At 54.0% G+C, this 22,533-nt stretch overlaps 1 protein-coding gene across 4 annotated transcripts; it reads left to right on the top strand.

The window, feature by feature from the left end:
- The first annotated feature begins 9 nt into the window (after nt 1-9).
- IFITM10 (interferon induced transmembrane protein 10) lies at nt 10-21,499 on the top strand. 4 transcript variants are annotated; one of them, XR_012518230.1, is made up of 5 exons: nt 10-2,113; nt 3,519-3,627; nt 4,476-4,928; nt 13,682-13,931; nt 18,720-18,796. XR_012518230.1 is itself a non-coding variant. In XM_074401841.1 (4 exons), exons 1-4 carry the CDS (start codon nt 1,926-1,928, stop codon nt 18,867-18,869), a joined length of 900 nt encoding a protein of 299 aa, XP_074257942.1. In that variant the 5' UTR covers nt 10-1,925; the 3' UTR covers nt 18,870-21,499. The 4 variants fall into 4 exon arrangements, 1 of the variants encoding a protein (XP_074257942.1); XR_012518231.1 differs by having other exon boundaries at nt 7,578-13,931; XM_074401841.1 differs by lacking the exon at nt 13,682-13,931 and having other exon boundaries at nt 18,720-21,499.
- Nucleotides 21,500-22,533: the final 1,034 nt, after the last annotated feature.

Here is a 22,533-nt window from a genome sequence, read left to right as displayed (position 1 = left end):
CGCCACATCAGGGCTGACTGAGGGCAGCTCTGGGACAAGCATTTGGGGTGCCCTGGGCTGTGGCCCGCTGCCCATGGGCTCTGGGGCTATGGCCAGCTGTCCAGCCTGGTCAGCTAGCGGGGACCGACTTGTTCCCAGGTCTGGAGCTGTAGCCAGCAGGATGTGGCCTTGGCCAGCCCTGCAGGGTGGGGCCGACAAGGTTTCCAGTATGAGTGCCAGGCTGGAGGAGTAACTTCAGGGAGGTGGTCCAGCCGGGCAGCCGTGCCTCTTTAACAGAAGATGTCTCTGCGCTGGGGAGCATCAGAGCAGGCCCTCCCGGTCACTCTCCGTACCCTTTGGGCCCTCGGTGGCGTGGCCATCTGGCCTAGCTAGGCCTTGCCTGCCAGGCCCTAGTAGCTGCCTGTGTGTGGTGAGCCGAGCTGGTGCGGAGCAGGCCTGCCCAGGGTCACTGGTTTCAGGGATTGGACTCACAGTTACTGCAGCCACGGATGCCCTGGCTGATGAACATGGCGCACTTGTTCCACTGGGAGGGGAGGGGTTGGGAGCATGTCCTCGGATGCGGTGGCAGCAGCCCATGGGGTTTTAAGGGATAAGTAGGAGTTTGTGGGCACGTGGTGGTAGGGAGCAGAGTTCTTTGGGATCAGGAGCTCTGGAGTCACCTGGACCCTCAAGCCCCACCCCAACAGGTTAGAAGGTGAGGCAAATGTGACATTTTCTATCCTGATGCCTCAGCCTGAGGGAGGCGGCTACCCTGGCCTTCCTCCCCAGGGGCTTCAGGGCTTGTACCCTAGCGCCATTTGGGGGTGGATCCCTGGAGCAAGAACGGTTACCCAGGGTGGCACAGAGGCTTGGAAGTACATGCCCAGCGTTCTGCAGGTCTGAAACCTGAGCAGAGCTAGGCAGAGTTCTGCAGGGCCTGGCAGCGCTTCTGGGGAGACAAATGTCCTGTCATCAGATGCTCTGTGCACTGAGAGGCCCAGGAGGGCAGAGTGTTCGAGGAGTCAGCTGTGCCCTGCTGCCCCTGCCCCGTCCTGCTCCCCCCCACCTCCCTTCCCCTACAGCCGATCTGCTCCTTCTAGCTCCCATCTCCACGCTGCTGTCCTGGGGTTGCTCCAAGGGTTCCCTCTGGCCAGGCAGGATTCTCGGAGCCCCTGGGGTCTGACCTCAGGCTCAAGTCCAGGCTCCTCTGTGGTTTTCTAGCTGGGTGACTGGACCCTGAGCCTAGAGTTCCCCCTGTCTAGACTGAGTTGTACCAGACACCCCTAGCAGAGGGATCCCAGGCCCTTGCGGAGCCCAGCACAGTCATGTGAATGCTGGCTGGGCCCTGGCTCTGCCCTGCACCCCCGGCTCCCTCTCAGCAGTGTTGCCTGGCTTCCGGAGGGAGGCAGCTCCAAGGTGGCCTGAGGCCAGGAGTGGGCCCTGGCTCCCCTCTCACCTATCCAGTGACCTGGGGCAGGTCCTGGTTCCTTGGGCCCAGCAACCCTCTCCTGCTATTGAGTCCTCCTCACTGCCTGAGGCCCCCAGGGGAGACTGGGGCAGCACTGGGCCGAGGCTCTGTTGCCGGCCAGGGTCTCCCAGAAGGTGGTGGCTGGCCGGGCAGGCCCAGCTCAGATGCTGGGGACACCAGGGCATGGCATGCAGGCCACACATACCCTGGGAGGCCCCCAGGGGAAGCCCAACTTGAACATGCTAGGTCCAGGTTTCCCTGGGCCAGGTCCTTGGGCAGGAGGCAGAGGAGCTGGGGAGGGAGAAGGGAACCCTGCTTCCCTGGCAGGCCCTATCTACCCATGGCCTGTGGGCTCCTGGGAGGGCATGGCTGGGGTGCCCAAGGAGACAGGGAGGAGGCTCGCTCATGCCTGGGGATCCCTCCTGCTCGATAGGGTTTATCATCATTTAAGATCAGTCTTGTGCTGTGGGTTCCTGGCATGCCATGGAGAATGCTTTGCCAGGGGTCCGCCCAGGCACGAGGGGTGGGGACTAGGCTGGAAAAGGGAGGGGCTTGCAGAAGGCCAGGATCTTCCAGGGGATCAGGGTTCAGAGAAGGGCTCAGGGCTCAGAGCACAGAGGTTTGGGGAGAGAAAGGGTTCAGAGATGAGCTGGGGTTCAGGCACAGGTGAGCAGACAGGAGCAGGACCAGGCTTCCAATCAGGAAAACGGGTCTCGGGGACACAGGAGGCCGATCCAGAGTGGCAGAGGAGAAGGGAGTTTCATAGGAGGAAGGAGCTTGTGGAGAGATGAGGGAGGGAATGGGGGTCACCGTGCATCCTCAGCTTCAGGGGACTTTGGAGAGGGTCAGAGTTCAGTAGAAACCGGAGGTTGGTGAAGAGGACCCAGCTCAGGGCACCTGTGTGGTGAAGTGGGGAGCCTGTAGGGAGAAAGGGAAGGCTGGGGTTTTCTCTATGGGGAGGGACTCTTGGGGACTGTTACGGGGATGGAAGATCAGCTGGGGTCAAGCGTACTGAGAGAGTGAGGACATGGTGGGGAAGCCAAGGCAGCTGAGGCTGGGAGCCCAGGCATTAGTAGGAGACATGATTTACGGGGGGCAAAGCATCCTCAGGGGACGGGGCCCACAGGGCTGGTCAGGATCGCAGAGGCTGTGGGCAGGTGAGTGCACCAATCTCCAGGGAGATGAGGATCTCAGCAGCACAGGGACCAGAGTTCGAAACGGGACGCCTTGCCCTACAGGCAGAGGGAGCATGCTGCGGTCTGTACAGGAGAGATCACATGCTCCCTGAAGTCTGGGAGTGACCTAGAGTGGGCCCCCAGCTGGGTGAAGTCAGACTCCAGGAAAGGGGACAGGAGCTCCAGCGGGCAGTAGTGGGCTCAGCAAGGAAGGAACAGAGTAGGAGGCCCTGAAACTTCACAGAGGGCCTGGACTCGGTAGACTAAGGAGGGAAGGGACTGGAGGGTGGCCCTGGGGACCTTGGGGACAGGACTGGGCAGAGACGGGCACTCAGGTAGGGGGCCTGCTGGGGCTCAGGGCACTGGGTTAAGGAGGGGACTGAGCTGCCAGCACTGAGAGCCAAGGGGGCTTGGGAGGCAGCAGGGCCCTGGCGCTGGGGTGGAGCGCGATGGGGAGACCGGGGAGAGGAAGGGGTCTCTCTTGGGGAGGCAGATGGGGATGGTTCAGGGAGCGGCCCATCTTCCACGGCGCTGGGGTATACACTAAAGGGATAGGGTCGCGTGGGGAGGGGAGGAAGGCTCACTGGGTCCGGGGAGATGGAGGTGGAGTGGGCACCCTGGTCGGGCGCTGTAGGGGTCTCATCCCTGAGGCACCTTGTAACTCCCCAGGGTCGCGGCTTCCGGTCCCGCGGCCCCCACCCTCCCAGCAGTAGGAGACGGGAGGCGGGGAGGTGGCTGCGCCCGCCGCCGCCGCCGCTGCCGCCGCCGCCGCCACCGCCGTGAGTCAGGCTCTGGGCTGCAGCCGCGCGGCCGGCCTGGCGCTGCGGAGGGAGCGCAGGCGGCGGGGGAGGCAGCGGCGCCGCCGCCGAGCCCCGCGCGCTCCCCACCCCCTCAAGGTTGGGCCGCTGGGACCCGGATCCGTGGACAGACAGCAGCCCGCGGGACGGCGGAAGGACGCGAACCGAGGCGCAGAGGTCCGGCAGCCCGCCTGCCGAGGAGTCGCCTGTAGGTGAGGAGGCGCCGTCCGGGCGGCTGCGGCAGACCTAGGTCGGGCTGGGGGCCGCAGAGCCTTGGCCGCAGACCCCCAGGCGCGCGCCGCATGGGCGCTTGGCAAGCGGGTGGCGCGGGGCGCGGGCGACTGGGTGCCTCGTTGGAGAACGGGGTGTCTGTGGCCCGGTGGCGCGTGGCTCCAGGCGAGTGTCGCGCTCGGGGTCCACGGGTTGGAGGTGGGGGACAGTGCGCGCCAGTGGGAGACCCCGCACCTGTGCCGGCTCTCGGCGCTTGTGGCTAAGCCGGCGTCGCCCTGCGTGGGGAATTGTTTACTCGGCAGCGGCGGCTCTGAGCGCCCGCGGGTGCCCCCGGGGTCTGGAGAGCCCGCGGTGGAGCGGGTGGCGGGATCAGGTGTCCGCGGGCGCCGTGTGCAGGTGCTTTGGCCTCGCTGCTCGCTCTGCCGGTTGGCGGCCGAAGCAGCCGCGCTGTGGGTCCGCCGCTCGCCCGTGCGGGGCTGTTTGGGGTACCAGGGCGCGCGCTGTGTTTTGCAAGTGTCAGTCCCAGCGTCGGTGTGCTTCTGAGGGGGGGTGCTGGTGTGCGTGTCAGTGGGTGAGTGTTTGTGCGCAGATGGCAAAGGAATGAAAGCCCCAGGTCCCTGCCAAGGCTGCTGCGATGGGCTTTGGCATCGTCAGTGGCCGCCGCTGCCCGGGGCGGGTGGGGGAGGCAGGTGGCAGGCTGGCAGCTGGCGGCCCCCGCAGGGATTTCCGTCTCCACTGGGGCTGTTCTCGGGGCTGCCAGGCGTGAGGGTAGGTGCTGGCCGGTGGGCCAGGCCCAGCTCGTTCTCACTCTCTCCTTCCCTCCAGGCCCAGGGCCCCGGCCAGTGCCCAGCCCCGCTGGGAGCCCCGGCCAGCACCACGGACGGCGCCCAGGAAGCCCGAGTCCCCCTGGACGGGGCCTTCTGGATCCCGAGGCCCCCGGCAGGTTCGCCCAAGGGCTGCTTCGCTTGCGTGTCCAAGCCCCCTGCCCTGCAGGCTCCAGCGGCCCCTGCCCCTGAGCCCTCTGCCTCTCCCCCGATGGCGCCCACACTGTTCCCCATGGAGTCCAAGAGCAGCAAGGCCGACAGCGTTCGGGCTGCCGGCGCCCCCGCGGCCTGCAAGCACCTCGCCGAGAAGAAGACGATGACCAACCCCACGACCATCATCGACGTCTACCCGGACACCACCGAGGTGAACGACTATTACCTGTGGTCCATCTTCAACTTCGTCTACCTCAACTTCTGCTGCCTGGGCTTCATCGCCTTGGCCTACTCTCTCAAAGTGAGCCTGGGCGGCGGCGGCAGGGGCGAGGGTGGGCTGGAGAGGTGGGGTGACAGGTCAGTCCCTGGCTGGGGGTGCTTGACCCCTCTCTCTCTCAGAGGAGCCCATGGGTAGAGCAGGAGCAGTTGAGGGGCTGAGGGATCAAAGGACAGTGACGGGTCCTGATAGTGCGGCTCAGAGAGGTGGGAGTGCTGGCTACGTTTGGGAAGGCAGGGGTCTGCCCTTCCCTCTCCTGAGCCATTAGGGCCTAGCTTCCTGCTCAGCCAGCCCGGCGGAACCTGTAGGGGGAGTGGATAGGGATTCCGGCTTAGGGGACATGGAACAGACCTGGACAGCAGCCACCCCTTGGCGTACAGGGATGGGGCCAGCATAGGGCTGAAGAGGGCTTGGAGTCCTCCCCCTGCAGAAAGGGAGGCCACCTTCTTATCCAGCTCCTCACCCGAGACCCCAAGGGTGGGTACTTAGGCAGCTCAGCCCAGCCCTCCATGGAAGCCAGTGCTGGGTGGCCAGGGCGGCCCAGGGAAGGAGGTGTCAACGTATCCCGCACCTCCCCAGCCCCCACCCTGAGAGGGTATGGCTTCCAGAAGCCCCTCTGTGCTGCGAGAATAGCTGGCTGGGAGCAGAGCAGGTGCTGGGAAGACGTGACCCTGTCCTGCCGAGGGCAGGTGGAGCGAAGGGGACTGAGATGGTGGGAGGGAAGCCGAGATGGGCTCACACTGAGGGGCAGCCCCGCGGAAGTGTGTCCAGTGCTGGAGCCCTTCCTGGGGGAGGGAGCATGAAGGGGAGGGCAGGCTGGTGCCCTCCTCCCCACCCTGACGCACCGGAAGGAAGGGCTTGGCTCACGTTTAGCCCGATCATCACATTTCCCCAGCCCAGACTTGAGTGGCCAAGGCCAGATGTACTCCACTGATGCAGCTGCCCTGCAGGGTGGGGGAGAAGAAGGGGGATGTGGGGGAGGGCAGAGGCTGGGCAGAGGCTGGCTGGGAGGAAGGATGCCTGGCCAGCTTCACTTCTGCTCCATCCTTGAGCTCAGCCCCACCCCACCTGGCATCGCAACCGGCCCCAGCTATCCTGTCCTGCTCCTGACTCATCATCATTGCTAGACCCAGCGCTGCCCACTGGCACGTGCCTTCCTCCCCTCAGGCCTGAGGACCCATCCTAGGCTCTACCACAGGGGCCTGTGTGTGGGCATGTGCCAGTGTGCATGTACTCGCGAGGGTGAAATTGCATAAATGGGCATGTACTGAGTGTAACTGTGTGTGCATGTGAATGCACGGTGTGCATGAGTGTGTACGTATATTTTGTGCATATGTGTGCATGTGTATGAATGTGTGTAGGCATGAATGTATTTGCATGTGTGTGCACACGTGCATGTGTGCAGTCACACTTGAGTGTGCATGGTTTGTGCAAATGTGTGCACAGTATGTGTGCATCTGTGGTGTGTGTGTATGTACCTGCGTGTGTGTGCATGTGTGTAATCACACGTGAGTGTGCATGGTATGTGTAAATGTGTGTGCACAAGTGTGAGGGCATGTGTGATGTGTACCTTTGTGCATGTGTGTAACCACACTTGAGTGTGCATGGTGTGTGTAAATGTGTGCACAAATGTGTGAGGGCATGTGTGATGTGTACCTTTCTGCATGTGTGTGTAACTGCACAAGTGTGTATGTGTGTAAATGTGTGTGCACAAGTGTGTGTTCATGTGTGGTGTGTGTATGTAGTTGTTTGTGCATGTGTGTGCAATCACATGAGCGTGCCTGACATAAATGTGTGTGCACAAGTATGTGGGGATGTGTGTGCATGTGGTGTATGTACCTGAGTTTGCATGTGTGTAATCTCGTGTGCATGCTGTGTGTAAATGTGTGTGCATGTGTGGTGTGAGTGTATCTCCGTGTGCGTGTGTGTAATTGCATGAGTGTGCGTGCTATGTGTAAATGTGTGTGCACAGTGAGGATGTGTGTGGTGCATGTACCTGATTGTGCATGTGTGTGTAATCCCACATGAGTGTGTATGGTGTGTGTAAATGTGTGTGTACAAGTGTGTGAGAGCATGTGTATGGTGAGTGTATGTTCCTGCATGCACACATGCATGCACGCTTGCCTGTGGAGAAGCAACAAAGGAAGGGGCCCCTGAAACTAGGGGTCATGCCTCTGACCAGCTCCAGCTCTGGCTCCCCAGAACAATCCTGAGCAGAGAGCGCCATTGCTGGGGGGCTGAAGCCGCAGTTGGTGGAGCTCTGCCTCCTCTCTCTGTGCCCTGCCAGCAGCCTGCGGACATGGGTCTGGCTGCCTGGACTCCCGTCCGGAAGCCGTCCCTCCTCCTCCTTGGCTCAGGCTGTGGCTGGCCGGTTGGCATGGGGCAGGCCCATCTGGCTCGGGTTGTAGGTAGGTCAGGGGTTTCTGCAGGGGTTGGGGGTGCTGTGAGGTTGACTCTTCTGAGGGGCAGGGACTGCTCATTACACCTTCTCCTGGGGCTGCTCCTTGTGTGTCCTTCCTGCCGGGGGCGGGGGCAGCAAGTGCAGAGAGTTCTTGGGGCATACCTGGGAGTGGTTACAAGGTGAGCTGCCTCCATCCTGGGCAGAAGGGAGGATGGAACTGACTGGCTGGCTGTGGAGCCCACGCCTGAGAATACGTCTATCTGGTCACCCAGCTGCAGGTCTCCTGACCAGCACCCTACACCAAGGTCATGGGGCCGACGCGGGGTCAGAAAAATCTGAGCTCTTGGGACAGACAAGCCATCTTGCCCCTCTGAGCCCCTGTTCCCTCATCTGTTCACAAAACAAATAGAAACAAAACAACATTCAAACCAACTCATGTGAGCTGGGCGAAGGCCGTCATGCAGTGGCGTGAAATAAACACTGTGTCCTTGCCTGCCCTCACGTGCCCATCCACCCATGGAGCCATCCATCCACCCCCACCCACATGGGCCAATTCAGCTCCACGCAGGCTGGATCTGCAGGGCAGAGATTGAAGCCTTATTTTGCACAGCCTGGTATCCAGGGGAGGCAGAGATACAAAAAGTCAATTCTCCACTCGTGCCACCTGCACAAACCGCCTGCTGATGGCCACTGGCTCCCGTGGTCAGCTGAATGATGGCCAAGTGTCTCATCTCACTATTCAAGCCCCATTTTTAACCCTTCTGGCCTCAGCAGTTCCCTGCGCTGGTCACTTGGCAAATGTGACATGAGCAATGTGCACAGCCTGGTTTGCATATGCACATTCTCTGCCTGGAGAGCTTTTGTGAGATCTGCGTCTCTCCTCTGCAAAGCCTCCAGAGGCAGTCCTGCCCCAGCCACATCTGCTCACCCCCGCCGACCTGTGCCCAAGGCAGAGCTGGCCAACAGATGGGTCAAGACCTGTTGGTCGAATGGGTGGGTAGACGGAGGGCACATGATGAGATGGAAGAAGACCACAGCGTTTCAGAAAAGGAATACTTGATTTCCAGTTTGGGGTGAGGCTGGGAGACTTCTAGGAGGAGGCAGCATTTTCACTGGGCCTTGGAGGATGGCGAGGGGAAAGGTGTTTCAGGCGGGGAAGGAGCATAAACTGAGACACATAGGCGTAGCAGCCTGCGGGGTGGGCAAGGCTCCTGTCCTCGCTGGGAAATGGAAGACAGTCCTGGAATAGCGTCTGAGGCAGTGCAGTGAGGGTTTTAGAAACCTCGCGAGGGGCTGGGCTCTCATCTGTGGGAGACATGGAAGAGAGGGATGCGATCAGTGCCATGAAATCTGCAGCCAGTGTAGGGGAAGGGGACAAGACAGGCCTAGAGGCAGAGGGTTCAAGTCCTGTGTGGTGGTCCAGGTGGGAGAGCATGTGAGTTGGGAATGGGGGTGGGAGAGGAGGAACAGGTGTGGCTAGGACACAGCAGCTGCTAGATGTGAGCCCAGGAGGCTGTGAGACCTCCCAGCGACAGGACAATGAGAAAGAACAGGTGTGTGGGTTTTGCACTGGGTTTTGGGTGTACACACTCGCCCACTCCTTTCTGAATGTCTGTGTCATGCATTCATCTTTCACATTCTCCATTCATTCATCATTCTTCCATTCACTCATCTTCCATCCATCCATCCATCCTCCATCTGTCCATCCATCCAAACCATCCATCCATCCTCCATCCATTCATCCATCCATCCTCCATCCATTCATCCATCCACCCTCCATCTATCCATCCTTCATCCCTTCATCCATCCATCCTTCATCCATCCATCCTCCATCCATCCATCCTCCATCCATCCATCCTCCATCCCTTCATCCACCCATCCTCCATCTGTCCATTTTCCATCTACTTATCCATCCTCCATCTGTCCGTCCTTCATCTATCCATCCTCCATCCATCCATCCATCCTCCATCTGTCCATCCATCCAAACCATCCATCCATCCTCCATCCATTTATCCATCCATCCTCCATCCATTCATCCATCCACCCTCCATCTATCCATCCTTCATCCCTTCATCCATCCATCCTTCATCCATCCATCCTCCATCTATCCATCCTCCATCCATTCATCCATCCACCCTCCATCTATCCATCCTCCATCCATTTATCCATCCATCCTCCATCTGTCCACCCTTCGTCTATCCATCCTCCATCCATCCATCCTCCATCCACTCATCCATCCATCCTCCGTCCAAACTTATACTCAATCCATCCTCCCACATTCTCTTCAACTCCTCCTAATAGCCACCCAGCCTTGCATCCATCTGTCTTCACACATGATCACTCAGGCTTCTCCCTCCTTCCCCTGCTCTCCCATCCTGTCTGCACCAACCTTATGCATCAACCCACTGAACTATCCAGCCAGCCTCACTTTCTCAGTAATTGCCCACTTTCCTTCCCAACCCTACCTGTCAGTTGACCCAATCATTCCTCCATCCTGTGACCTCATATGGCAACCCATCTATTTACCCTTCAAGCCGTCCACCTGCCCTTCCCCCAGCTGAGTGACACTCACTCATTCACGGAGTGCCTCCTTCCTACTCAGCATGCTTCAGCTCCCCCCATCTGTCAGCACAATCCTTCCACTGTCACTCTCATCCGTCCTGTCTCTAACTGTTCATGCTTCCATTTCTCACATTCTTCTTTTCCCACTCGTTTTTTCTTTTCTTCCCTTTCACCCAATTTCCAGCCATCAGCCTGTTCTCTCTCCCAGTCTCCTCTTCCCTCTCTTCTACCCACTCAGCGCCATCCATCGCCCCTGCGCCTGTATGGCTGCCCCACCATCCATGTCCCACCTCTGCTTCTGGTACTTTTGGGCCCTTTCCACCATCCCTTGCGCACCATTTGCCTTCCCTGCTTCTTTGCCCACTCTCCTCCGGCCCCTTTCCTGATTGCTTTTGACTCCCTAACCTCTGTCATTGTGGGGCTCCAAGGCTCAGCCCTCAGTCCTCCCCTTCCTTCACTCCCCCTCCATCCACTCATCCATCCGTCCTCCATCTGTTACTCCCTTGGTGCCCCATCCAGTCTCATGGCTTTGGTATTCGGCCGTTCTTTCACAGCTGTAAGGAAATACCTGAGAGTGGGTAATTTATGAGCAAACAGGTTTAATTGTCTCATGGTTTGGCAGGCTGTACAGGCAGCATGGTGCTAGTCTCTGCTTCTGGGGAGGCCTCGGAAGCTTCCAATCATGACAGAGGGCAAAGTGGGAGCAGGCATCTCACCTGGTGAGAGTCGAAGCAAGGGGGAGAGAAGGGGCAGGTGCCTCACGCTTTTAAGCAACCAGCTCTCAGGCACTCAATCACTATGGCAAGGACAGCATCCAGCCATGGGGTCTACACACATGACCCAAACACCTCCCACCAGGTCCCCCTCCACCACTGAGGATCTTCAACATGAGATTCTGCAGGGACATATATTCAAACTGTATCAGCTTTAAATACCATCTTTCTGCTGATGCCTCTCAAATTTCTGTCTCTGCCCTGGACCTCATCTCTGAACTCCAGACTCACAAAAATTGCTAAGGCAAGTGTCTACTATGTCTAAAAGGCGTTCCTAACTTGACATGTCAGAAATTGAACTGATAAGCGAGGCTTCCTTTTGCAGTCTTCTACAGCTCCCTGTTGAGTTAATCAAAGCCCTGAAACCTTGAGACCATGTGAAGTTCCATGCTTTGTATCACACACCACATCTGATCCCAGCAAACACCATCAGCTCTACCTTCAGCGCACGTCCAGGCACTGGCCAGGTCTCACTCCCTTCACTGCTGCCCTAGTCCAAGCCACCCTCACTCCCCTGGACCATTCAGCTCACCTCTCTGCCTGTTCCGCCATCTGCTCTTAGTACAGTGGCCGGCACCGTCTCATTCACATACGTCAGATCATGCTCATCTTTTTGGCTCCAAATGACTAAAAGTGCCACAGAGCCTGTGCCATGCCCCTGGCTGTTCTCCTCCGACCAGACGTCCTCCCCTTCTCTCTCTGTGATCTGCTGCCACCACTCTGCAGCTGGTCCTCGGAAGCACTGCGTCCCCCATAGCTCTGTGCTCCCAGAACATGCCTCCCTGAGATGAACACATGGCTGAGTCTGTCACATTCTTCTGGTCTTTCCTCAAATATCTCCCCAGCCGGTGAGCTAGACTTCTACCACACTCTCTGTTCCCCGTAGCCCCTTCAGGTTTCTTTTTAGAACACTGAGCATATTACATTATTTTACTTATTTATTGTGTTTATTTTCTGTACCTTCTCCCTACAGTGTAAGCTGTGTGAGGCCAGGGACTCTGTTTTATATCTTGTGATATAGGCAAGACGTAGAGCAGCAACTACGCAGAGTAGGCACTAAGTAACTATTGATTGGTGATTGATTGATTGATTAATGAATCTATCCATCTACCATCCATTGGTCTACACTGTATTTATTTATCAACAACTCTCCTTCCTTTCCACTTACCCACCAGTCTTTTTTTTTTTTTTTTTTTTTTTTTTTTTTTTTAAGAAGAGGAAGAAAGAGAAAGAGAAAGAGGGAGAGAGGATGGGGGTATTGCTTTATTGCCCAGGCTAGAATGCAGTCTAAATATGGGTATGCCTATAATTGTCTTTAATAATGGAGACATGAAAGAAAATGTGGGAAGAGAATAACAAACAAGGAGCCAACCAAGATTTCATTTAAACTTCTAAATTGATATGATGTGGTACTGATAAGAGTGTATATTTTGTGTATTTAAAGTGGAGAGTTCTATAAATGTTAATTACATTTACTTGTTCCAGATCTAAGTTCAAGACCTGAATATCGTTGTTAATTTTCTGTCTCATTGATCTGTCTAATATTAATGTTGAAGTCTCCCACTATTATTATGTGGGAGTCTAAGTCTCTTTATAAGTCCTATATGTCTAGGTATTCCTGTATTGGGTGCGTATATATTTAGGATCTTTAGCTCTTCTTGTTGTTGCATTGATCGTTTTATCATTATATAATGTCCTTCTTTGCTTCTTTTGATCTTTGTTGCTTAATTGTAACTTCTGCTTTTTATTTATTTATTTTAGCTCTCTGTTTGGTTGGTAAATCTTTCTCCATCCCTTGTTTAGAGTCTTTGTGTATCCTTGAATGTGAGATGGATCTGGATGCAGCATACTGATGGGTTTTGTTTTTTTATTCAAATTGCCTGTCTTTGGATTGGGGGATTTAGTCAATTTAAATTTAGAATTAATAATAATATATGTGAGTTTAATACTGCCATTAGCTGGCTATTTTGTCCATTAGTTGATGTAAATTCTTCATTATATTGATGCTCTTTTTGATAATTTTTTTAGAAAGGCTGATACTGTTTGTTCCTTTCATATGTGTAGTGGTTCTTTCAGAAGCTCTTGCAAAGCAGGCCTGGTGGTGATGAAATCTCTGAGTGCTTGCTTATTCACAAAAAACTTTATTTTTCCTTCACATGTGAAGCTTAGCTTGGCTGGATGTGAAATTCTGGGTTGAAAATTCTTTTCTTTAAGGATGTTGAATATTGGCCCCCACTCTCTTCTGGCTTGTAGGGTTTCTGCTGAGAGATCTGCTGTAAGTCTGATAGGCTTCCCTTTGTGGGTAACCTGACCTTTCTCTCTGGCTGCCCTTAGTATTTTCTCCTTCATTTCAACCCTGGTGAATCTGACGATTATGTGCCTTGGAATTGCTCTTCTTGAGGAATATCTCTGTGGTGTTCTCTGTATTACCTGGAGTTGAATATTATCCTGCCTTACTAGGCTGGGAAAATTTTCCTGAATAATGTCCTGAAGCGTATTTTCCAGCTTGGATTCATTCTCTTCGTCACATTCAGGTACACCTATCAAGCGTAGATTAGGTCTTTTCACATAGTCCCATATTTCTTGGAGACTTTGCTCGTTCCTTTTTATCCTTTTTCCTCTCGTCTTGTCTTCTTGTTTTATTTCATTGAGTTGGTCTTCGACCTCTGATATCCTTTCTTCTGCTTGATCAATTCGGCTGTTAAAACTTGTACATACTTCACGTAGTTCTCGTATTGTGTTTTTCAGCTCCATCAATTCACTTATTTTCCTCTCTAAATTTTGTATTCTTGTTGACATTTCGTCAAACCTTTTTTCAAAGTTCTTAGTTTCTTTAGATTGTGTTATAACAAGTTCTTTTAATTCAGAGAAGTTTCTTATTATCCACGTTTTGAAGCCTGCTTCTGTAATTGGAACCCACTCGTTCTCCATCAAGCCTTGTTTCGTTGCTGATGAGGAACTGGGATCCTCAGCTGAGGAAGAGGCGTTCTGATCTTGGGCATTCTCAGCCTTTTTTGACCGTTTTCCTCCCTTCGTTGTAGATTTATCCATCTGTGGTCTTTATAATTACCGTCTTTGTAATTGGGTTTCTGAGTGGACGTCCAACTTACTGATTCTCAGCGCCGAAATCTGAGCAACCCACTGCACCGACTAAATCAGCGGCGTTAAGATTGATGGTGCTTTTCCGACTCTGCACCGAGAACCGACGCTCCGAGGCGCCGGCAAAACCGCCTCGCCGGTCACAAGAGTCGCGCTGGCGACCCGTGGGGCTCCTCCGCTGGGAATCTCCTGGTGCGTGAGCAACAAGAATTCATGTGAAGGTGTGGCGTCCTCTCCTTCTTTGCGCTTTCAGTGGGAGCTACAATCCCGAGCTGCTAGTGATCAGCCATCTTGGATCTCTCTCCTTACCCACCAGTCTTACCCATCCATCACGCGTAATAAATCCTTTTATCTACCTGTCTCTGTCCCAGCCATCCAGCGTGCATTCAGAAACCCTTCTGTGCACCTGCCCCTCCAGTCTGGCGTCCGTTCCTGTATTCCTGTAACCACCTGTCCATTCATTCAAATCACGTGAATTTCCCTTCTTTTTATCACATGCAAACCTGATCCCAGCAAACACTGTCACCTCCACCTTCAACACATGTCCAGAAGTTGGCCGGGTCTCACCACCTTCACTGCGCTGCCCTGGTCCAAGCCAACATAAACACATAAGCACACATTCTTGTGTATTCACCTATTTGCCTGTCCCACCCACTGAACATGCTCTCACATATCCACACATCACCTCCCACCCAGCAGTCATTCACTTCCCCAGCTGCCCCAGCTATATGGCATGTATTTGCATATCCATCTGTCCACTTGGACATACATTCACTGTTCATCTATGCACTTGTTCCCATCCAGCATATACAGATGGTTTCCACCTTTTCATGGTTTGATGTACCATTTTTCAACTTCACGATGGCTGGAAAGCCATAGGCATTCAGTATGCTCCTCAGCTTACCAGGCTTGTGAAAAATGCTCATATGAAAATGCACTTTCAGCTTACAGTGCTTTAAACTTATGGTGGGTTTACTGGACTGTAGCCCCATTGTACCTCAAGAAGCATCGTATTCATAAATTCAGCTACCCTTCTGTTCCACTCATCCAATGTACATTCATATATTCATCCAGCCATCCTCCCTACCCATCACAAGTTTCTATGTCCATTTCTCTGTCCCATACACCCAGCCTCCATCTGTATAACCCCTCAGCTCCATCCACCCACCTTCTGGATCATGGGGTCACTCCCCCATCCTCCTCTTCCCTATCTTCTTTAGTTCTGGCTGCCATTCCCAGGCACCCAGTACCCCAGCTGCCTCAACCTCCTGCCCTCCACTCCATCCACTTTTTAAAAATATTTTATTTTATTTTTTTAAGATGGGATTTCACCATGTTGGTCAGGCTGGTCTTGAACTCCCAACCTCAGGTGATCCACCCGCCTTGGCTTCCAAAGTGCTTGGATTACAGGCATGAGCCACCACGCCCGGCCTCCATCCACTTTTGATACTCAAAAGTGTATTTCACCGTCCCTCTGACACATCATTCCAAATATCCAACAAAGAAATCGTGACCAAAAGTTTGTTTTAGGAATTCAGAGTTGTCTTGGTATAAGAAAATCAATGAATATAATCTACTATATTAATGAATTAGAGAAGAAAACAATATGTTTATCTTGTGGAAATTTTAATGCAATCATAGATTTCTAATAGTAAGATGAGCAGTATCCTTCCTGGTACATTGAGGTCAAGAATGAGACTCAGCTGCTCGTCATCATCACTGCCATCTGAGATCGCTCTGGAATCTTCTTTGCCTTCATGAGAGGAGCTCACTTTGGCCCAGACACTGTAGTGGAGCTTCACATCCATCAACTCATTAAGCCTTTTCCACAACCCTGGGAGGCAACACTGTTGTCATCTTCATGTTACAGATGAGGAAGTGAGGAAGGGAAGAGTGAGTTGTTAGCTTGCCTAAGGCTGCACAGTCTGTGACCCGCAGAATCAGGATTGAAATCCAGTCAGTGTTTCTGCATCTGTGCTTTAACCTCTCCTATGCTGTCTAGGAATAGACTGCAAGGAGGAAATAGAACTACCAGTATTTGCTGTAGATGTGATTTATTACAAAGAACATGTGGTCAATTAGTAGAATATGATAGTTTAGCTGGATACAAAATCAGTTAGACATGCAATTTTGAAACATACTTTTACATTATAATAAAAGCCAAAATAAGCTGGGCATGGTGGCTCACGCCTGTAATCTCAGCACTTTGGGAGGCCAAGGCAGGTGGATCACGAGGTCAAGAGCTCGAGACCATCCTGGTCAACATGGTGAAACCCTGTCTCTACTAAAAATACGAAAATTAGCCGGACATGGTGGCACACACCTGTAGTCCCAGCTACTTGGGAGGTGAGGCAGGAGAATTGCTTGAACCGAGGAGGTGGAGGTTGCGGTGAGCCGAGATTGTGTCACTGCACTCTAGCCTGGGTAACAAGAGCAAAACTCTGTCTCAAAAAAAAAAAAAAAAAAAAGAAAAAAAAAGAAAAAGAAAAAGAAAAAAAAGAAAAGAAAAAAGAATAAGAGCCAAAATAAATAGATTAAGACTAAATTTAACAAAAGATGTAATAGCTCTTTCTGGAGAAAGTTATACAACTTTATTTTAACAAAGCCATCAAATAAGACCTAAATACGTGGGGGACATATTCAGTCCTTAGAAAGGAATACAAATTTCAATGCAGATGTCAGTTTCCTCCAAAATCACTAGCATAAGGACCCAATGGAGCATAGACTTTCTGCCTCCTTCTCTACCCTGATTCCTCAAGTTCTGCTTCTTCCCATCTTTGATCTCTCCATTTTGGTTGCACATTCTGTACAATGTGCCTTCCAAGTCACCCACTTGCCCATTTGCCCTTGTTCCCTTCCTTCTCTTCTCCCTCCAACTTTTCCACTCCATTGACTCCACTCCATCTATTCAACCACTCCACTCCATCCACTCCATCCATTCTTTTTATTCCACTCCATCCATTCCTTTTATTCCACTCCATCCATTCCATCCACTCCACTCCATGCACTCTATCGATTCCTTTCATTCCATGTCATCCAATCCAGCCATTCTGTTCACTCCACTTCATCCATTCACTCCACTCCATCCACTCCACTCCATTCACTCTGTCCATTCCATTCACTCCACTCCATCCAAGCCATCCTATTCTGTCCGTTCCACTCCATCCACTTCACTTCACTCCATCCATTCCATCCAGTCTACTGTATCTACTCCATCCATTCCATTCACTCCACTCTATCCAAGCCATCGTACTCCATCCATTCCACCCCATCCACTCCACTCCAGTCTATCCATTCCATCCACTGCACTCCATCAACTCCACCATTCACTCTATCTATTCAATCCATTCCATTCACTCCACTCCACCCACTTCACTCCATCCGTTCCATCCACTCCACTCCATTCACTCTATCAATTCCTTTCATTCCATGTCATCCAGTCCAGCCATTCTGTTCACTCCACTTCATCCATTCCATCCACTCCATCCATTGTATCCACTCCACTCTGTCTACTCCGTCCATTCCATCCATTCTACTCCATTCTCTCCATCCATTCCATTCACTCCACTCCATCCATTCCATCCACTGCACTCCGTCAACTCCACTATCCACTCTGTCTATTCAATCCATTCCATTCACTCCACTCCACCCACTTCACTCCATCCATTCCATCCACTCCACTCCATTCACTTCACCAACTCCACTCCATTCTTTCCACCCCATCCACTCCCTCCACCCGACTCCATTCACTTCATCCACTTCACTCCATCTACTTCACTCCACTCCATCCGCTCCACTCCACTTCATCCACTCCACACTATTTTGCTTCACTGCATTTGCTCCACTCCACCCCATGCCATTCCACTCCACTGAATTGCATTCTCTCTTTCTCTTCCCCACTCCCTCCATTCTCCCCTGCATATCCATCTCTTCATCCTTTTTCTCTCCTCTCCCTTGGTTCCTTCCACCAGTCTGCCTGCATCCATCCACCCACAGGCCAACCCACCCATGCTTCCCTTCTTCCACTCCGTTATGCACCCGTTGCCCTGACCGCCCATCTATCCGCTGTCCCTCCACTCCTCCTCCCCGGGTCTCCTGTCCATCTGCCTAACCTGCATGCTGAGGGATCCAGGCATTAGCCCCAGTATCTATCTGCTCACCTTCTTTTCTTGGCCCAGCCCCAATCTACTAAAGCAAAGACTTCTTGCCCCTTCCTCTCTTTCTCTCTTCCCATTCTCCTTCCCTTCTTCATCCTAGGACTTGCTTTCTTCTTACAGCAAACTCACGCACATATCTGGATGTGATAGGAGGAAAGAGTGCTGAGGAGGGAGGCCCTATAACTCATGCTGAATGACAATACATCTTGGAAATGAGTCCAGCTCCGTCCACGGCCTCCCCAAGACTTCCCGGGCTCCAGCCCCCTCCCTTCACCTTAATATCACTCCCCAAAGGCCCCGGGGACCCCTGCCTCTTCTGCCAATGCACATGCCTATTCTCAGGGCAACCCAGTTAATTTTAAACTAGGCAGAAACAATCAAATTAGGAGACACTTGTGTCGCCCCGTCCTCCAGTTATATTCTCTCTGAGGCCAACTTCTTTTATTTTAATCATTTAAGACTTGCAAAAAAGAAAACAGCAAAACAAAACATTTCTTCATATCCTTCACCCAGCTGTCCCAAATGTTAACATTTTACCGTATTTGCTCTTCTCTCTCTGTATAAATACATCTTCCCTATTTGATAGACCAGTTGAGGTTGGGAGTAGGTTTTAGAGATGACACCCCCGTGCCCTGAGTTCATCAGTGCACAGTACCCCAGAGCAGGGACACGTTCCTCCAGAACCATAGTTCACTTGTCGGCACTCGGAAACCAGGCACCGAGACTGCGGTGCACTGAGGCACCGGCCCTGCTGGGCTCCTGGCTGCTCCGAGGCCCTGCTCCCTGGCTGACTGCCCATTTCCTCTCCTCCTCCCGGCTTCAGGTGCGTGACAAGAAACTTCTCAATGACCTAAATGGAGCCGTGGAGGATGCGAAGACCGCCCGGCTGTTCAACATCACCAGCTCTGCCCTGGCAGCCTCCTGTATCATCCTCATCTTCATCTTCCTGCGGTACCCCCTCACCGACTACTAAGGGCCACCAGGCACGGCTGCTGGTGGACACGAGCACTGAGACGTGTTTATTCTCATGGCCCTTGAAACGCAGGATCCCATGAAGTGGGGGTGGGGCAGGGAGTCTAGTCCTGGGGCCCCCTTGAGCTGTGAACCGTGCAGGAAGGCCGTCAGAGGCTGAGTACGGCAAGGAGGCAGTGAGCTTGGCCCTCAGCCCACCCCTTCTGCCTCCTGGCCTCCACCCTGCCTGTGTCTGGGGGCTGGGGGCTTCTCCCCACGCTGCTGCACCCCGGCTTCCAGTGGCTCTGTCCCTGCCCTCATGTGCCCCTTCCCAGGCTCCTGATGCCCAGCAGGAAGGGCTTATGCAAAAGTGTCCCAGGATGGGAGGGCTGCCAGCATCCGAGGACATGCTCTGTGCTCCCTGACCCCACCTCCTCCACGCTGTGACCCTGCTCAAAGCCCTTGCATCTGTGAACTTTCAATGAAATACCCATGCCGCTCCAGCCCAGCCTTCCACTTCATGTCCCCAGCAGGGGCTAGAAAAGTCTGGAAGCTTTGCGAGCTTCCTTCAGGGACCGCCTGGTGGTCAGGGCCCGTGGTTCTGTGTCACAGCTGACGGCAGGAGATGCTTTGACCCATCACAGCTTTGCCGGGCAGTAAATGGGGGGGCATTTGGTGGGGGTACCCCAAACTCGAGTCCCTTGAAGGGTCAGGCAGTCTCCTGGGGGGACGGAAAGGGCTGGGGCACTGCCTCAGCTGCGCACTTGGCCAAGTCGGAGCAAAGGAAGCCACAGATTCACTCAGAAGGAAGCAGCAGGCAGTGACGACAGACCCGTGGCCAGCTCCTGTCCCTCCTGGGGGGCTCTGGGATCTGGGCAGGCCCCTTTCCCTCTCTCGTGCCCATCTCCTTAGCTGTCAAATCGGAAAATGGCCTTTCACTTCTACAATCACTGTGAAAATCAACTGAAGATGCCGTTCAAAAGCCGAGGCCGATGCCCTGGGGGCCCAGCTGGTCTGGGAAACCGCAGGAAATTCTGCAGCTCAGGTGCACAACGCGAAGGACTTGGGATTCCACGGGAAGGCAGACGACCTTTCCCAGGGAAGGGGCGTGGCCGTGGGCTTCGTGTTTTGGGAAGATGGTGCCCTCTGGGGCAGCTAGGCCAGCCTGGAGGGGATCCCAGTGGACAGAGGTGGATGCAGGCGGAGGGAGCTGAGCCAGGGCCGGGGCCAGTGGCAGAGGGCTGGACAGCAGGTGTCTGGCAGCTGCACGGGCGGTGGGGTTGACTGGCTTGCGAGGTAAGGTGGGGGGACGCCCAGAGAGTTCCGGTGCCTTGACTTGGACAGCCCAGTGGGTAGAGAGGGCTGTGTACCAAGGGCAGGGAACCAGGGAGATGTTGGCTTTGAGATGCCAAGCAGAGAAGGGAAGAGCCTTCTGGGCTGGAGGCGTGGGGTGCCTTGGAAGGGTGGCCCTGGAGTTAGCAGCAGACGCGACCGCCGCAGGGGTCAGGGCACAGCCGTGGCAGGAGTGTAGTGAGCAAGACTTCGGTCACAGTTCTGACCCAGAAACCTGCAAAGGAAGGGAGGGTGGTCAGCACCAGCCCTTGGGCCTGGGCTGCAGCCCGGGTGGAGGTGGGGGAAATGCTCAGAGAGGAGGGGAGGGGAGTGTGTGACCTCAAAACAGGAGGGCATGGGGTCAGGATCAGGAGAGGAGACAGGGTGGGGACCATGTGGGACTGTTGGGCACTGACCCTTGACCCCAGACAGTGGTGGGATGGGAGGGCAGGAGGCGACGGGCCGTGAGGCTGTCCCTGCGCCTCTCGGAGGGTGGTGGGAGAAGGGCCAAGGGCGGCTGCATGCCTCACCGGGCCTGCGGCAAGCCTGGCTGTGGCACCTTGGATGCTTGCACCATTAGACCCAGAGGCTTCTGGACGAGTCTGGGCTGGAAGATGACGGTAGAAGCTGCGGGCACTGGGAAGAAGGTTCCAGCTTCTAGATCCCGGGTCACGTAAGGGAGACCGGGGTCCTGGGACATGAGGTCAGCTAAGGCCCACCCCAGTGTCCAGGCTTCTTCCCTGCTATGCCTGGGAGGGAAGAAAGTAGAGGGGCAAATGCCTTCTCTGCCTATTTCCCTTAAGCCTTCGATGCCAGGGCTGGTGTGCCTGGGACCGGGGCCAGGAGGAGGCACACCCACGTTAGGGAAGGCTTCAGCCAGCTTTTCCCTGGGATGTGCTTGTGCCTGGCTGAAGCTTTCTGAGTTCATGCGGGGAAATAGAATGACCACTGTCCAGCCAGTAGAGGCACCCCTAGCTCTTGGGATGTTTGTATCCAACCCCGGGCAACACAGGGCTACAGAGGCCCCCGGCTTCCACAGCTGGGGACAGGGAGAGGGCTGGCGCTCCTACGGCGGGCGTCCACGGTGAGGTGGGGCTGCCTCGGCAGGTGCATTCTCACCCTTAGCAGGCAGGCAGGCAGGCAGGCAGCGGCTCTGGCGCTGGGCTCCGGCTCCGAAGTCCGTGTCTTTGCCTGTCAGTGCTCGTCGCTGCCCTGCTGGCGCTCCCTGCCCACTGCACTCCCCTCACCCCATTTTTATGTGGTTTTGCACAGTGCCTGGCAAGCATCTGACATTCAATAAACATTGTACGAATGAAAGAATGAATCGCCCTCTCTCTCTCTGTCCTCCTTATGTGCCTCCATACTTTTCTGTATCTTTTGGGAGTCAGGTGACTTTCCCTGCCCTCCCCTTTCCCTGTACTGCCCTAGTCACTGCCCTTAGGACCCCAACCCAACAGCCCAGTTTAAAAGGGTTGGGGCTGGGCGCAGTGGCTCATGGTTATAATCTCAGCGCTTTGGGAGACTGCCATGATTACATCACTGCACTCCAGCCTGTGGGGACAGAGTGAGACCCTGTCTCAATCAACCAATCAATCAATAACCAGGACTGAGGAGGCAAATGGAGAGGAAGTCTAAAGGCTGAGCCTCATTGTGCATCTGTGTACGTGTGTGAGAGACTGTGTGCATGTGTGTTGCGTGTTCATGTGACTGTGCATGTGTGTAACTGCACATGCGTTCGTGTGTGTGTAGTGTGTGTGTGGGCGTACTTTCATCTGTGACTGTGTGTATGTGGTGCATGTGTGCGTGACTGCATATGTGTGGCTGTGTGCATGTTTGTGGGTGACTGTGCATGTGACTATATGCATACATATGTTGTGTGCACATGTGTTTCCATGTGTGTCATTGTGTACATGTGTTTGCATGTGTGTGACTGTGCATGTGACTGTGTGCATGCATGTTTGCATTGTGTGTGCATGCGTGTGACTGTGCATGCGTGTGTTGTGTGTTCAAGTGTGTGTATGTGTGTATGTATTGACTGTGTGCCTGTGTATATATGCTGTGTGACTGTGTGCATGTGTTTGCATGTGTGTACATGTTGTATGTGTGGTATGCATGTGACTCTATACAAGTATGTGTTGTGTGTGTGTTGTGTATACAAGTGTGTGCCTGTGTGTGTGTATATGTGCTGTGTGTGACTATGTGACTGCAAGTGTATGCATGTATGTTATGTGTACATGTGTATGCATGTGTGTGTTGTATGTACATGTTTGTAACTGTGTATGTGTGTGTGACTGTGCATGTGTGCACACTGTGTCTACCTGTGTGCATACATGTGACTGTGTGCATATGTATAT

The sequence above is a fragment of the Saimiri boliviensis genome, chromosome 6, assembly GCF_048565385.1.
Source record: "Saimiri boliviensis isolate mSaiBol1 chromosome 6, mSaiBol1.pri, whole genome shotgun sequence".
NCBI lineage: Eukaryota > Metazoa > Chordata > Mammalia > Primates > Cebidae > Saimiri > Saimiri boliviensis.
This window is presented reverse-complemented; position numbering and strand designations above follow the sequence as displayed.

What these genes read in the sequence shown, in the direction of transcription:
- IFITM10 (XM_074401841.1), top strand. Translation starts at nt 1,926, where the DNA reads ATGCCATGGAGAATGCTTTGCCAGGGGTCCGCCCAGGCACGAGGGGTG. An exon ending in GAGCTGGGGTTCAGGCACAG is followed by an intron (nt 2,114 to 3,518) that starts GTGAGCAGACAG and finishes CACCCCCTCAAG; the next exon opens with GTTGGGCCGCTGGGACCCGG. An exon ending in CGCCTGCCGAGGAGTCGCCT is followed by an intron (nt 3,628 to 4,475) that starts GTAGGTGAGGAG and finishes CCTTCCCTCCAG; the next exon opens with GCCCAGGGCCCCGGCCAGTG.